This window comes from Amia ocellicauda, chromosome 7, assembly GCF_036373705.1.
Source record: "Amia ocellicauda isolate fAmiCal2 chromosome 7, fAmiCal2.hap1, whole genome shotgun sequence".
NCBI lineage: Eukaryota > Metazoa > Chordata > Actinopteri > Amiiformes > Amiidae > Amia > Amia ocellicauda.
The window spans coordinates 10761317-10777621 of NC_089856.1; the positions used below are offsets into that span (position 1 = coordinate 10761317).

At 43.0% G+C, this 16305-nt stretch overlaps 1 protein-coding gene across 4 annotated transcripts in view; it reads right to left on the reverse strand.

Moving 5' to 3' along the window:
- Window positions 1-9317: 9317 nt before the first annotated feature.
- Window positions 9318-16305, reverse strand: part of LOC136752756 (vitamin D3 receptor A) — a 47018-nt gene continuing 40030 nt past the window's right edge. For all 4 annotated transcript variants that reach the window (XM_066708332.1, XM_066708333.1, XM_066708331.1 and 1 more), the window contains 5 exons: window positions 16049-16148; window positions 15584-15758; window positions 15274-15425; window positions 14744-14860; window positions 9318-14357 (listed from right to left, as the gene is read on the reverse strand). In XM_066708332.1, the coding sequence (XP_066564429.1) occupies window positions 14107-14357; window positions 14744-14860; window positions 15274-15425; window positions 15584-15758; window positions 16049-16148 (795 nt within the window). In that variant the 3' untranslated portion in view covers window positions 9318-14106. The remainder of the gene's footprint in view (window positions 14358-14743; window positions 14861-15273; window positions 15426-15583; window positions 15759-16048; window positions 16149-16305) is intronic.

The window sequence follows — 16305 nt, forward strand, 5'->3', positions numbered from 1 at the left end:
CTCTAATGGGTTGAGTTCTGGTGACTGTGGGGGCCAGTTTAGTACAGTGAACTCATTGTCATGTTCAAGAAACCAATTTGAAATGATTTGACCTTTGCGACATGGTGCATTATCCTGCTGGAAGTAGCCATCAGAGGATGGGTACATGGTGGTCATAAAGGGATGGACATGGTCAGAAACAATGCTCAGGTAGGCCGTGGCATTTAAACGATGCCCAACTGGCACTAAGGGGCCTAAAGTGTGCCAAGAAAACATCCCCCACACCATTACCATTACCATTGCTTTGCTGCATACCTCGGTTGTAACGAGTGCTTATTTCAGTCAAAGTTGCTCTTCTATCAGCTTGAATCAGTCGGCCCATTCTCCTCTGACCTCTAGCATCAACAAGGCATTTTCGCCCACAGGACTGCCGCATACTGGATGTTTTTCCCTTTTCACACCATTCTTTGTAAACCCTAGAAATGGTTGTGCGTGAAAATCCCAGTAACTGAACAGATTGTGAAACACTCAGACCAGCCCGTCTGGCACCAACAACCATGCCACGCTCAAAATTGCTTAAATCACCTTTCTTTCCCATTCAGACATTCAGTTTGGAGTTCAGGAGATTGTCTTGACCAGGACCACACCCCTAAATGCATTGAAGCAACTGCCATGTGATTGGTTGGTTAGATAATTGCATTAATGAGAAATTGAACAGGTGTTCCTAATAATCCTTTAGGTGAGTGTATATATAGCGCTATGTATAAGAGTTATAAAATTGCTGGCGCTACAACGGTGTTAACAATTCACTTAAAATGCCTTGTCCTGGGAAGTAATTAATGAATGAATAGATATATTCTGGTCTACATATTCTGAATAAATAAATAAATCACAAACAGATCAATGTTTCGATCGATTCATCAGGATTCATCAGGAGTTGACACGCAATAACGTTTAAATACAAGCCAATAACACTAGTACTCCTAAACCAATTAAAACTTAAATTAACTCCAAGGCAAGTCCTAAACTGATTAAATCTACAACATTCAAAATGAGCAAAACATTTTCTCTCTCTCTCTCCTGTTGGAGGCTGCCAAGCTTTGCAAAACAGCGTGGGGATCAAGGGCGAGGCATGCCAGCTTTTTCATGGGTCCAGAGAGCGGCCACACTGATGGATGGCCGAGCTGTGAAAGAAGGAGGGTGGAGAGGCGGGAAACTGATAAGGCCTCTCTCGGTCATGACACAATACGCACGCGTGATAACCTTGATAAGGGGGGTTACAAGTACCGAGTATCAAAGGAGAGGGGCTGCACACTACTACATCACTACTTGTCTGAGAATGTAGAAAAAGGACTTGGGCTGCTTTATGCTGCAATCATTCAAGAATAAGGCTTTGAACTACTGTATGGCTCTGTGGCGAATTAGCGATCCTTCACGGGCTGTATTAATATCTTTCCAAATGTTTAAGGAGTGGCTTAGTTCTTCTATTTAAAAAAAAATATCTCCTCCACCTCCCACTCCTCTCTCTGTGTCACGTCTTTCTCTCCCTTGGTACAGAATAGGCAAATATATTTAAAATAAAATCATCAAGTTAAGCCACATGGGACCAAATAATGATGTTTGGATGATTTTCATCAAAGACGCTACACATTTTCTCCATCCTCCTTCCGTGAGAACCTCCGGCTTCAGTCTAAAAGCAAAATTGAATTTGTTAGGAGTGCACATGAGGAGACATGGGGAGGGCACCAGCTTAGGAAAAGACACTGGACTATTTGAAGGGAGTTCAAATGACATTAGACTTTCATAAGAGCTGGGATCATGCCTGTGACGCATGTTGGGTGTGTATGATGCCCGACACACAGCACGCCCGCCGTCTGTCAGAATTTCAGAAAGGTCTCGTTGCACAGACGATGCTCAGTTTGGGCAGAGCGTTCAGCTGGTGCCATCTATTGCCCACGCTCCCAAGTTTGAATTGAATCACACGTAACAAAACTTGCTTACTACTACTGAATTGAGCATGTGGATTAGTGCAGTTGTTTTATAGGAGCACAATAAACGGAGAAACACCTCCCTGAAACGACAGGACAGTTGAGTGTGGTTTTCTCAGCAGTGTGGCTGCTGGACACTAGCTTCACCTATAGGCTGAAATACATCATTGCAGCTCTCGAGAAAGTAAACGCCAGCCTCCCAGGGCAACTGTCAAAGTGCCTTTTTTTGTTTTGTTTGTTTGTTTGTTTTGTTTTGCTCTGCTGTAAAATTTGTGCCATTTTTTCCTCTCTCTAAATATCTCACTTCCTCTATTTAAAATTGCAGAGCATTCTTAGGTGGAAAAAAGAAAAGGATTTCCCTCACTCTAACTTTCATTGTGTTAACAGATTTCAGCTTTTACAATTACCTTCGGAAATACAGACCAATAATTGCAGAGCTGACATTTTTACAAAGTCACCCTGTCAGACCCCCTTTTTAATCCAATAGCTTCAGTAAAGGCCACTGCATCTCAGAGATGAAAATAGGGAGGTTCTTTTTGGCTACCTTCGTGCTGCAGTCTTTTACATGTAATTGCTGTAATTACATTTTCAGGACCTTTTCAACCTCCAGATCTATCTTTGTACCAGTTGGTAGACATAGTTCTCTCTCCCCTGGTGGTGTGCATGTAGCCAAACCATTTTATGTCTGGGACATGTAAGCACTTCTGTTTCTAGGTTTTTAGCGTCTTTCAGCCTGTATATGAGCGCCTAAATCCTTCAAATATGATGTTCTTAACCTTTTTGGATTCTACCAGGACCTTGCTTAGCGAAAGGTCATCACATTTTGGCAGTGGCATGACTTTCTGCGACCAACCAGTTAGTCCAGTCCGGTCTAGTTGTTGGGGAACAAGTATAAAACACCCGCAAATGTTGCCGTGACTTAACGGAGGCTTGTGAAATCAACTGCACAGTGTGGAGAAAATGGGAGGGGGGGTGATTGTGCGGTTTAGCCAAGACAGTTGAATGAACACAGATAGGAATGAAAAGCCACATTACAGTACTGTGCTATCTCAGAGCTGCATACAGTTGATGGAAAGAAAAAAGAAAAAGCAAGAAAGATAGAAAGAAAGAAGTGGGTGAGAACTCGGATTCTCAAATCTTGGAAAATACTGAAGATTTCCTCTAGACTGATTTTGTCGAGATCCCAAAGCGGTACTGGGAGCACAGTGCCTGTGCGGTGGAGACGCATGGTCTCCAAGCTGGCATTATTGGAAGGCTTTAAACCCCTTGCCCGTGCAGAAAAAGTGTAGCGGTGCCAACCCAATACTGCCACATCGCCAACCTCTGCCATTATGGTATGTTTCCCTAACACAAAAGCAGACACACAGCAGCACTCTGCGGTATTGAAACGACACACAAACACTGTGCCACTCAGCTGGACCATGCGTATGCCTTCAAATCCCCTACATTTCACTTGGAAACAATATAGTCTGGAAGATCTCTGTTTCGTAACCCAGGTGAGGTAACCTGTCACGAAATATATAATCATAATACACATTTGTGGGTGTAGTTTCTGTGCCGAATAAGTAAAATAAAATAAAAATCCAGATTCCTACTCCTTAACCTCATGAAATCCACACACAGAGTAGTATATTCCCGACATGTGGATTTCTTTGGGCCGGTGCTGCTGTTCAGTGTGCGATATGCGTGCACCTCTTTCTATAAATAATCAGAGCCCTGAGCCCCTCTCTCTTCTGTCTATCAGAGCTCCTGTACTCCTCTTAAAGACTTTTTAATCAGACGTTGGTGCTCGTTCTTAATATGAAGACTGACAACCTTCTCAAAAAGTGGCGTGTCCTAAACTGACCCCGATAAACAGGCGTGCATGCTTCACGATTCTCTCGTTATAAAGGCATTTCTGTTAATCTGTGTTTTAATTGTTTTTATTATTAAACATGCTCTGCAAGGAAGCAGGAGATCAAATATATTAATTTTCAGAGTCTAAACTGTCAAGACCCCTTCACTAGGTGATTATAATACAATAAAACACCTACAGTCATGTTCCTTTTTTTATTCGGCTCTGTCAAACTGGATTTGAGACTTGTGAACGATAAGCACATGAAAAAAAGGAATCTGTTTGGTAGGTTTCTCAACAAGGGGCTAGTGTAACATGACCCTCGAGTTCAAGGAAATGGGTCAAAAACAAATAAACAAAAATAAAGAATCCAGAAACTTCTGATTAATTCAATGAAAAGAAAAGAAATAACATCTTTCTGGCCCGTCCACAATAATTGTCTGTAAATGTTAAGTAATGGAGTAAGAATGTTGTTGAAACTTGAAGCACAGACGACATCTGCAGCGTTTGGGATCACAATTTCCAAGATGCTTCGCCAGTAAAATGTTAGATCAAAGTTTCCTAAAGAGCATTAAAATAAATAAATAACTGGGGGGGGGGGTAATACTGCATTAATAAGATGATGACATCACACAGCCAAAAGTAAACAGAAAATACGCGCGCTTGAGTTTGATGTTTTTTGACATTGAGAAACTGATGTCATCTGCAGGCGAAGGAGATGTAGCCGTGCCCAACATACCTAACTGTGTGCACAAAAGCAATCGCAATCAGGAATGGAAAGCTAAGAAGCTGGCAATAAAGACCTCTAGATTTTAAAGAGCAAAACAAAATCCATGCACACTTTTAATCCAAATATTTATCTTCACATCAGTAGAATAGGCCCTTCTACATTTTTTTTAAACCGCAGACCTGGATTCAAGTACAGTTGTCTAATTTGTAATTCATATAATTGACACATTACATAGAGGTCAGTTATAATCCAATTACAACACACACTAGATTTGCTTACTGTCAATTACAGTATCACAAAACCCATTAATATAGCTTTGTTTGTTACCTTGCTTGGCATTGTAATTCTGACACCTAATTGTAATTGAACAAAAATCAAACCACAACCGCCACCAAAACTGTGGTTATTTAAATTTGTAGAATAATTGACACAGAGTCTCGTACACCTTGTAAGTTGTCTTGGATGAAAGTGTGCGCCAAATAAATGAAAAGTAATAGAAAACGGGGTGAAGAAATTGCCCTGTTCGGTCACCTTTAGTTGGCTATGCCACAGCATGATATTTTGAAACCATTTCCCTGCCCTCGTCCTGTATCTGTGCAATAATCCTTTGTCATCTCAGTCAGGGTAACGGACAAGCGCATCCATCTGTGCTCACGGGCTTATCTGAACGAGCAGCGTGGCCCTTCATGTGATTGCTGACAATTAACTGTCGTCTCTGGCTAACTGAATGGATCCACTGATAAGTTTGCAGTGGCTCTTCGTTCTTGAAAGAAAAAAAAAGGAAAAGAAAAAAACAAAATATATGCAAAAAAAAAAGGCAAATTTGGTTCATTTTGTACAGTCTGATTCATGAAAGTCAACCCCCATGTTGCTTCAGGAGGAGAGGTACAGAGGGCCACACTGCATCGTACAAATCCACACAAAATTAAGTAAATGCTCCCCTATCTTAACAAGAGTGCCATAAGAAAATAGAAGTGTCTGAATTCAGATGCGCCTGTGATAGTGGTTAATGTATTCAGTAGATGTCACTTATTAGCGCCAATCCTGAGAGAGATTACTTTCAGTTATTAACAAACATTGTTACAAGAACCAAATCCTCTCGGATACATGGGTAGTTTTTCGCTCATTAAAAAAGTTTGGATCATGCCAACTTCGTCATGGCTTCCAAGTGGTTATTAATCACCCTGGAACAGAGGAGACTTACGTGGGGACTTGATTCAAGTCTTCAAAATCATGAAAGGCATCGACCGCTTTAAACCAGAGGAGCTTTTCCAGATCAGCAGGGACACACGCACCCGGGGACACAAATGGAAATTGGGCTTCAAGGCATTCGATACAGAAAACAGGAGACACTTCTTCACACAGAGAGGCGTCACAATCTGAACAAACTCCCCAGTGATGTGGTTGAAGCTGAAAATTTAGGAACATTTAAAATTAGACTGGATAGGATCCTTGGATCACTTAGTTATTAATGGACACCAAACGAGCACGATGGGTCGAACGGCCTCCTCTCGTTTGTGAACTTTGGTTTCTAATAAACAGCATGGTGCATCGAGCTTCGTGCAGGAGTGTCTGTCAGCTCTGCACATTGCTCAAGGCCTTAACCAAGCTAACACTACTGTTTCTTGGTATTTTATCAGAGTTTATCGCATCTCCATTTCAACTAGGCTGGTTTTAATGAGGTGCGGGTCATAAATTCCACACGATATAAATTGGCGAAAATATGATTAAAAATGGAGTGAAACTGGCTTAAGGCGAATTAAAATTGCCAGTGGTGTAGGTGACAACATAGCACAGTGTGACCTACATTCAAAAGCATCCACGTCATGGCATGGATGGAGTATCACATGAGATAATCTGCAGGGACTGGGAGACAGATGTTTCACGCACATTGAAGCTATAGATGTCGTAGTACAATATGACCATTATCCAACCAACCCTCCTGCATTACTGAAGGGCACACATTACACACTGACTTTGCCATTTTTCCCCCAAATATACAAGGCTCAAAAGTTGGTGTCAGCACAACAGAATCAAGTGCCAATCCAGGAATCTGTGTGCTGGTCTCGCAAATGACCACGTTTACAGAAGAAAGGGTTGCAAAAGGAAAGAAACCAAGTTTGCTCACCTCAGTTGTGTGGAATATCTCAATACAGTCTTGGGGTGTCCATTGGTGTCCAGTGCTGCAGGACAAGAGGATCAGGGCTGTTTCAGCTCAACTGGACACGCCTAGAAAGAGCAGCGCAGGCAACCATAGTGGTCCACATGGATGATGCTATATCTTTGCTCCTGTTACTACGATTATTAATTATTATTACTACACATTTATTTTCATAATCTATCAAAAGCATGCATATACAGAAAACAAAAGCATCTCAGTGTAAGCTGTTCAGTAAAAAGAGAACTAATAGGATGCTATCAACATTTGTACTACATATTAGCCAAAAGATAAATACTATGTTTGCGGTTTTGGTTTTGCTGGATTTGAAAAATGACACTGAAGAGAGGATTTAGGCCTCTTTATCACTTGATGTTGAAACAAGTTAGCTGGCGTCGTTCGAAGCGTTACATTGTGAAAGATTGCGTTAAGGAAACTATAAAAGTTGTTTTTTTGTTGTCGTTTTTTTGTTCGCGGCAGGAAAATTGCCTCCAGTCAATATGTTGAGTGTGTAAATATGCACCGTTATCTGCTCCGGTGCAGCTCCCGTCGCCGTGTCGGGCGCAGATTCGGTGCTCGCGTTCTTGTTGCGCAGATTTCCGCAGTTCTGCGCAGATTTGCGGGATCCCTCTGATCCCATTGGCGGAGCGGCGCAACACGAACGTGGCCTCTGTGACGCGAGTTACATTTCCACACTTTTCTTACCCAAAATAGCGAAAGCAGCCAGTTCGCTGGGAGAGCATGCGTAGATATATGATCGAAATTAATCCAGAAACCAAAAGAAGAATTGATGAATGAGCCTTTTCTAAGCATCGTCGAAAGACATAGATGTCATTGTCCATTGAACCCAGTGTTAACAGATTGGGGGATCTGTAAGTGGACAGGGGGAACTTTGGGGGTAATTATTTAACCTGGGGGGGGGGATGTGCACAGTGGATTGGCAACTCTTTCACCGTTGACTTACAATGGTCTCTGGGAAGCTGAACATAAGTCTTATTGATATTGATATTCATTATTTCATTTGTTTGCAATGCATATGTAGGACACAGTCAGTAGTCATAGTTATTCAGTTACTACCGTTAACAAAGTGCGACAAATCTTGCAAAATCTCCAGTGTTAAAAAATACAACAACAAAGAAACTAATCTGCAACTATCATTTTCTCATGAAATGTGTTACGCAGCGATTTCAGCAAGTATTCACACCACTATTGATTAAAGCGCATGTTAATATCCTCTTTTTAGAAAGGAACAAAAGCAGAAGCAATGCATACTATCAGTAGTAGACATAAAAGGTTGTGTTTGCCACCCATACAGTTTTTTTTTGTTAATTACAAGGAAAGCAATATATATATATTACTTGGACAACCTGTCGGAGTCAAACTGCAGGTTTCCCTCATTTGTGAAGGTGATAATGTTAGGAAATGACCAAGGCACAAGTCAATGTGTTCAACTTTATTAAAGAACTGTTATAAACATATATTTTGGGAATTATTCCGTGGTTCCCGTCAGTTTTTCCAAATAGGCCAAAGGCTGTTTATCTGGGATGTAGCCAAAGCGATGCCAGTGGTTAGAAAGCCGCGGTAATTATGTGCTTGTTTACAGATCTGGACATGCTAATATGGCACTGGATGCTAGAAATGTTGTGGGGAAACCATATCAAGTCTTTAAATAGTCTTATGTACTCCCTACATATCCTGTTATTCTCTCTCCTTTTAGATTTTTGGGACCTTCTCCTGATCAGACCTGTTCACTAATACCAGCTCTTAAACAGGAGAAGTACAGGAGTGTTACAATCACTGAATGACTCAGAAGTGTTTTTCTAATCTTTGCACAATGCTAAACTGCATCTGCTGCTAACTTCTTGACTACCTGCTTTGAGGCTTAATTTTCTGCCAGCTATTTTACTGGAATAATTTGTAAGCATCCATTTCCAAGCAGAAATGCAAAAGAGAGCAACAGTAAACGCCCAGTGGGGAATGAAACGCAAGCAATCAATTAGAACAATGCATAATACACCAAATCAAATACTTTAAATACTTTTTTTTTTTATTTAGCATTTTGACTACATCATTTCATGTTTTAATTATATCAGCCAAGCGGGAAAATGAGCTCATATCCGTCTTATTTTTTCAATGTAATTGAATCTAGGATATAACAGAGAAACACATGTGAATGAAACACTTTATGGCCATATACTCAACTATATTGTTGTCCCAATTGTCTTTCCAGAATTGACAGCATGGTCTTGCAACAGACATGACAAGAATCTGCTTCACATCAGCTCAGACAAACCCTTAATGGACTGGACAGACCAAAATTGAGCCTCACCCTTCCCACTGCCCTCCACTCACTCACCCAGTGCTGTCGTTTCCACTCACCAAAATCAGCCGGTAGTAAATCAGGAGCAGGGATCTGACACGGCTGGAGTATGGCAGAGAATCTTGAACATGCTGGTAAAGCCTGGCACCATGTGGAACAAAACTGCAACTACACCCCCGTGAACCAAGCCGTGACCCACACCGAATGAGCGGCACTATAGAAAACTGTGAAACACACTTTTTACAGGAATGTAATTTAAAAAAAAAAAAAAAAAAAGTTAATTCCAAATAATTTTCCACCAACAGACGTTTACAGTGATCGACACAGTACGTACAAGTTTTTATTTGAATTTGTCAATTTTGTTTTACTACTTACAGTACACAGAATCAAATGTACAAGGCAACAAAGACAAACAGGACAACACTGAGCATTGCAATAATACTATCAATTATAATCGGAATACCAATAACAGTAATAAGAACATAATTGTAACTGTCGAATATGGACATGCGGGATAGCGAGTTGGGTCGGCAGCACAAGCTTGGCAAGAGTATCACAAGCACTGCGTTTCATGAGAGATGTGTAGAATCTATCCTTCTATGTAAAACAGATCAAGAAAGAAAATGACATGAAAGGAAAGGGTTAACTGTCCCGAATGGCACAAAACTGAGGCCTAGCCTGGCCTCTCGCACTACAGGGTTACTAACCAGAGTTTCTGTAAGACTCACTGAGATGGAGTCAGGTTACATGAGGTACGTCTTCAATGCAAGTTGTGTTGTTGTTGTTTGTGTCATTCTGCGAAGTAACAGAGATGCAAAAGAATACAAGTCACTTCCTTTTAAGGCAATATAGTTGATTTTAATCATATTAAGGTCTATACTGATTTTGTCCCCCCACATACACTTTTTTTTTTTAATTATATAAGCCTTTTTTAATCTTGCAAAAGAGAAAAGGAAAACCAAAGGAGAAACAAACTGCTTAAAACCATTTTGACTTTAAACAGTACACTGAGGACTAATTAAGGCACTATCCCCAACAACAACAAACTGATTCTTGCCATCTTTCCACTTGGATATACTACGCAAGCTCTTCCTTGTTGAAACTGGGCCCAGCCCTCTTAAAACCTTATGCGCGTGACAACACTGAGCACAAAATGGAGCAGCCAATAACACACCAGAACACCTGTCCTGGTGTGTCACACAAGCCTTGATGCACATCGACACGCAGAAGGCTGATATTTATACCTGTGTTGCGGGGAAAAGAGCAGAGTGGCCGAAACGCTCAGTTGCATTATGTTCAGGGGGGCCTTTATGACATTCAGGTCCCTGTAGTAACTGCAGACAGAACAGCACACAGAGGCACTAGGGAGAGAAAATCAACTCCTCCAATAAGACTCCCAAACAAAAGTCTCAAAACATTGACCTTCGATGCCCAACGCACCTGACCCTTGTTGTTTTCCCCCACCCATAGGCACACAACCAGTACTTTACTTGGCCGCTCCCTGTCTTGGGCCGATATGTAGAGGTAACAGAGGCTGTAGTGTAGCTCTGGGCAGAGGAAGGAGGTGATGGGCCGTTTACAGCCCTCCGTCTCCGCAGGCGGACATGTGGACAGCAGACAGAGGACGTGCTCTGTCCCACAGTGTGCAGTCCGTCATCCTGGTTGGGCGGTCAGTGTCAGCTTTCTGGGCTGAGGGACACCAACCACAGCAGCAAGTCCCCTGGGTAGTGTTTTTCTTTTAAACAGACTCAAAACAGGAACGTGTTTGGGTCCACGTACTTTCTCTTCAAACCTAATCCATTGAATTGTAACTGGCTGACAGTCTTATAAAATAATGAGAGAAAAAATACAAATAAAAACACCAAGCAGACAAACCAACTGAAAAGAAACCGTGCTCTTACCCATGTATTCGTTTAGAAGCGGACGGCATTCATACACTTGTTAAAGTCAGTCAGTCGATCCTCTGGTTCTCAGTCAAATCTGACAGTGGTTTTTCACAATGTCTGATCTTTCACAGGCAGTGCATCACACCAAGAGCAGCTCGGCCATGGCCTGCCAAGAGCTCTGACCCTCCCTGTCCAAACTGTGCTGCTGCCCCCTTCCCAGACTCCAGGTATGTTGTGACACACCAACCAGGGAAAGAAAAAACAAGAACAAAAAAAACAGACTAAAAATAGTTCCCTAAAATCAGACTGACTGTTAACAGCTGGGATAAAACACTGGTCCTCCCACGGGGGTCTGACAATATAGCAGACAGACTTGCAAGTGCTCCCTTAATAAGAGCAAGCAGCTGGGAGCAATGGAGAAAGTCTTCTGCTGTTCTGCTTTGAGTCTAGAACTTTATTCGGATTTAATTAGTTGTTGTTGCTGTTAATAGTCTAAACAACATCTAAGCACAGCTTGGGCACCTCCTTGTGACAAAAAATGTACATGCGTTTACAATTAAAAAATAAATGTGAAGACTGTAACTGTTTTATCTCATTGACTCCTTGATTACTTTTCTGCACATGTATGAATACACTGAGAGCTAGGCCTGATTGAGCTCCGGTTCCAGAGGCAAGAAATGACAATTTTTAGAAAATTACACTGTCAGCATTCAAGAGGGTACAGGGATGTCTATTGTAGTTCAAAGCTGCACTCAAAACAATTAGGTAAGTTGTAAGTAAAATAAGTCGAAAACGGGGCAGACTAAACTAGGTTTGAGGGAATTATCCAATATCTAGGTCAGAAACAAAAACTGTGCAAACGGTAGGGAGCATCAGAGGTAGTTTGCTTTGGTTCAAGAGCTGTGCGCCATTTTGAACAGACAGGAAGATATTAAAGTTGACGTGGCACGTGCTCTGTTTGGACCGGGCTCAAGCTGTGATGGCCACGCCTTCCTTACTTTCATGAGATCTGTACCATGTGAGGAAAGCACTACTCACACCAGCCATATACTGCTTTATTGTCAGTAACTTAAACAAACACAGGAGCATCTATTATCCATCCTCCTACAACAATGGTTTTGTGGTTTATATATATTATATATATATTAATTCAAGCTTGGCACTTAAATAGAGGGGATCCCTTTGGCACTTGTAAGAAAGAGCAGATCTCAAACATAAAAACTTCACCATGAAACCAAAGAATCTGTACGTGTCATACTCACTACATCCAATACGAGTGTAATCTACACAGCATGCCTTGCTCATTTGGTACAGTACACTGTCACATACCAAAACATTTCCTGAGCAGAATTGTCCTCTTTCTGTCAGTCAGTCTGTCAGTCTTTTCTAGAACCATAATTAATTACAGATTACAGACCCACATTTACACACTGCAGGTTGTGGCAATTAGCGATGAACAGCAGGGAGCCACATTAGCATAAAATTTATAACACACACACAAACATACACATATATATATTTCTTTATCTTGGGGAGGCCTTCATCCTGCTGTAGCAACCTGAAGATCATGTGTGTGTGTGTACATTGATTATTTTTTTTATAATTCATTTTTACATTTGTTCTTTCATCTGATGTCACTACAAGGGAGCACACCAGAAAGGCATGAGGAAATGGGCGTCTCCAGGAAGCATCGAGAAAGAATAAATCTCATCGAGCCCCAGGTGACACTGCATGAAGCGTTGGTCACCTGCACAACCCGCCACACAAGCAGACCGAGAGAGATTGGAGTGAAGGCTGTACAAACTGAAAGCACGTTTAGCTACTAAGCAGCCAGTCAGACCCCACTGAAAACTGCAGCTGATATCATCTCTCTCTCATTCTGTCCTATTTAAATATCAGCATAATATGAACATTAAAATCCATCTTAAAAACCCTCCCCTTCCACTTCACCATTTAAATCAACAGACCCCCCCGCCCATACAAAAAAATAACAAAAGCCATATGTGTTATCTAAAGGAGGAAAAAAAATCATAATATTTGCATATATATCAGAGTTTTAAATTATCCTTGCATTACGTATTTAGTTTATATTTATATATATATGTATATATATATTATATATACACAGAACACATTGCATTTACACAAAAGACCACCAGAGGGTAGCACAATAAAGAGAACAACCAGGAGAAACGGACCTTTTTTTTTTCTTTTTTTTTTTTTTTTCCCATTTACTGTATAGCAGAGGTCCAGGATCGAGACGACATTCACTTTGGCTGTGATGCCGGCGGGAGGACAGGCAGGCCACCATTGGGGCACGACAATCCACAGATTCAAGAGTTTCTGCAGAATACAATACATCCACTTCCCGTTTGAACTGAGCTGAAGGATTCTTTAATGCGATTCAGCCCCTTTTCCCCAAAAGAAAAAAAAAAATGAAGTAAAGAGTCCATCCGATGTACAAATCCACCCTCCTGCTCATTGTGTTCTTGGCGGGCAGCATGCACCAATAAAAGGCGGCCGTCCATATCCTGATAGCTGCATCTTAAAAGTCACCGGTCAGCGCTGGCGCAGAGCTGCTAAAGCTGAAGGTCACTGAGAAAGTGCGTCTGTGTGGGGGGAGAGTGGAATTGCTCTTCCAAGTGTGTTCTCCAATCTTAAAAACAAAACCTACAGAAACATCCTTTCTGCAGCCTGGACCACGAAGAAGTGGTTATCTTAAAATCCTTATATACAGACATTAAAAACACAAACGGAAAACAGAAGGCAGCTCGTAACGCAGGCGTGTTTTAAGTAAGCTATGGGTGTGTGTGTACAGCAGGCCGATGGAGAGGATACATTGCATTCACCAGGCAAACAGCGTCTGGGGACATTACTAGGAGAAATCCATCTTCTAACCAGGTCTATACACCTTAGGTCCTTGCTTAACAAAAATAACAAAATATATTCCCAATTCACAGAAACTGCCACCCAGAACAGGGGCACAAGTTACGTGTAACCTGTCACGCCCCAGAACGCGAGGCACACACACCCACCTACCCACACACCAATAAATGCACTTATTTGCAGGACAGAATAATACATACCAGCTAAATTATCCTTTCATGATCAGAGAAACTAGTCTTAAAAATAGATATAAACATATAGAATTTGCTCTGCTTCTCTCCCTCTCGCTGGGATCCCTACCCGGCCGCACCCTCCCGCCGCACACCTAGGACACCTCGTTGCCGAACACCTCCATCACCAGTGGGGTGAGCTGGGTGGTGTGCTCGGGCTTGAAGGACAGGCAGCGGTACTGCTTGGAATGCTCCTCGTTCAGGCTGCGCAGGTCAGCCAGCTTCTGGATCATCTTGGGGTAGAGCAGCCGCCCACGCCGGTTCACGGTGATGTAGGCCTGCAGCACCTCGGACAGCTGGTCCTGCAGGGCCTCGATGCGAGCGTGGTCCATCACCCCCGGCCGGTCTGAAACAGAGACACATGCGGGGTCACCTACACTGGGGAGTCCACTGTGGTCCGGCTGGCCCATTGCGCAGAGAGAGACAGAGGGACGCACAGGGAGACAGAGAGAGACAGAGGGACGCCCAGGGAGACAGAGAGAGACATAGACAGAAAGAGGGACACACAGAGGGTTTGCAGTCCAATCCCAGTTCCCCAGCTCCCCCCCCATTACAAGGTAATTAAAGCTGTTTAGAATGGTCTATTAAACAAATTTAAAAAACAAAGCTACACTAAACTAGCAACACTAGGAAATCTGTATGGGACTGGGCATATGGAACCGTAAAGAACCATAAAGCGGACGACTGTGTCAATTGTTCTCCAAATATCCTAACTGGGGGGCAGAGTCTGACCTGGAGAGAGCAAACAGATGGCCATGAGCAACACGTGTTCCTCTTCACACAGGTTGAGCTTCTTCAGGCCCACCTGGAACTTCACTAGTGGCTCCAGGAGATCCAGGGTGTGTCCGGCTGTGGGGAGAAAGCAAGGGGTTAAGTCTGGTAGTCAATCAGGAAGCAAGTAAATTAATAAACAAACCAAAAAAATGGATATCAGCCCCATTACCATCTGATACCTGGCACAAATCGGATATCGATGTACAGAGCACTTGTCATTGCGCACCACATTCCTCACCACCCAAACTCGCGTATTCACCTTCCCTTTCTTTGAGGAGTCAGTCCACCTTCATGGACGTGACTGGTCCAAGGATCTCGGTAACAGCAGGGAGCAACAGTGATGCCCACCACACGCACATTCCCAGGAGGATTGTTATTTTTATTTTATTCTATTTTTGTGGAGAACATGACTTAACCAACTGCTTTGAACAAGAAAAGCTGCAGTGATGTCGCAACGTGGCCCAAAGACCAGCTGTGTGCCGTCTCACCCCGGGTGACGTCGCTGATGCAGTACTTGAAGTCGGGGGAGCCGCAGGTCCAGGACATCTCCTCCAGGCTGAAGGACTGGTTGGAGCGAAGCATGATGATCTCGATGGCGCTGGACTTGAGCAAGGCGATCTGGTCATCAGAGGTCAGGTCTCTGGAGGGGGGGGGGGGGCAGAGAGGGAGATGAGCACACAGGCAAACAACAGCAGACTACTACTACTATTACTACTACTACAACAACAACTGCAAAAACTACTACACCCCCACCCCCACGAACACAAAAAACCCAACAACAATCATGCACAAACCCACCTGAAGCCGGGGATCATCTTGGCGAAACCGATCACCTTCTGAATGCTGTAGCTGACCAGGTCTGCCAGGTGGGGCAGCATGGAGAGCTGGGCGGGGTCCTCCGGGGACTGGGGGCTGCTCTCCTGGTACATCATCAGCAAGTTGCTCAAGTTCATCAGATTCATGTCCATCGAGTCTGGGGTGGGGGAGGGGGAAACAGGCAGCTAATACCAGCACCCGAAGGAACAAACTTCAGGTCTTGGGGGTGCAAAGGAAAGATTAGATACCGTGCAGATTGGCAGAGTCTAACGTAATATGAGGTTATAACTGTTGGGGATACAGATTAGAAACAATATCAGAATAGAAATGCGGTTTTTAGTTTTTTCTTCTGCATTGGGAATATGGTCCAAACCTGAGCCCTGAGCTCAAGCACTGGGATGAATCTGTGAAATGTAAAAGGGCAATGGCCTGCCACGATTGGCTCACCTGGCGATTGGCTGAAGGAATCTAAGGAGGTGTCCGATAGGGACTGGAGGGAGGCGGCTCGGCTGGCACTGCGCGTCACTGGGCCAGCCCTCACTGGCGGCTGCACAACAAAGTCACCACTTAATGGCATACTGCACCTTTACACATCTCACAGCACCGACCAGACCCCAGCTGAACACACTAAACAAATCCCCTGAATCAAGATTAAAGGACACCGTGTGCCTATACCAGCAGAAAATGAGAGTCCAATTTACAGC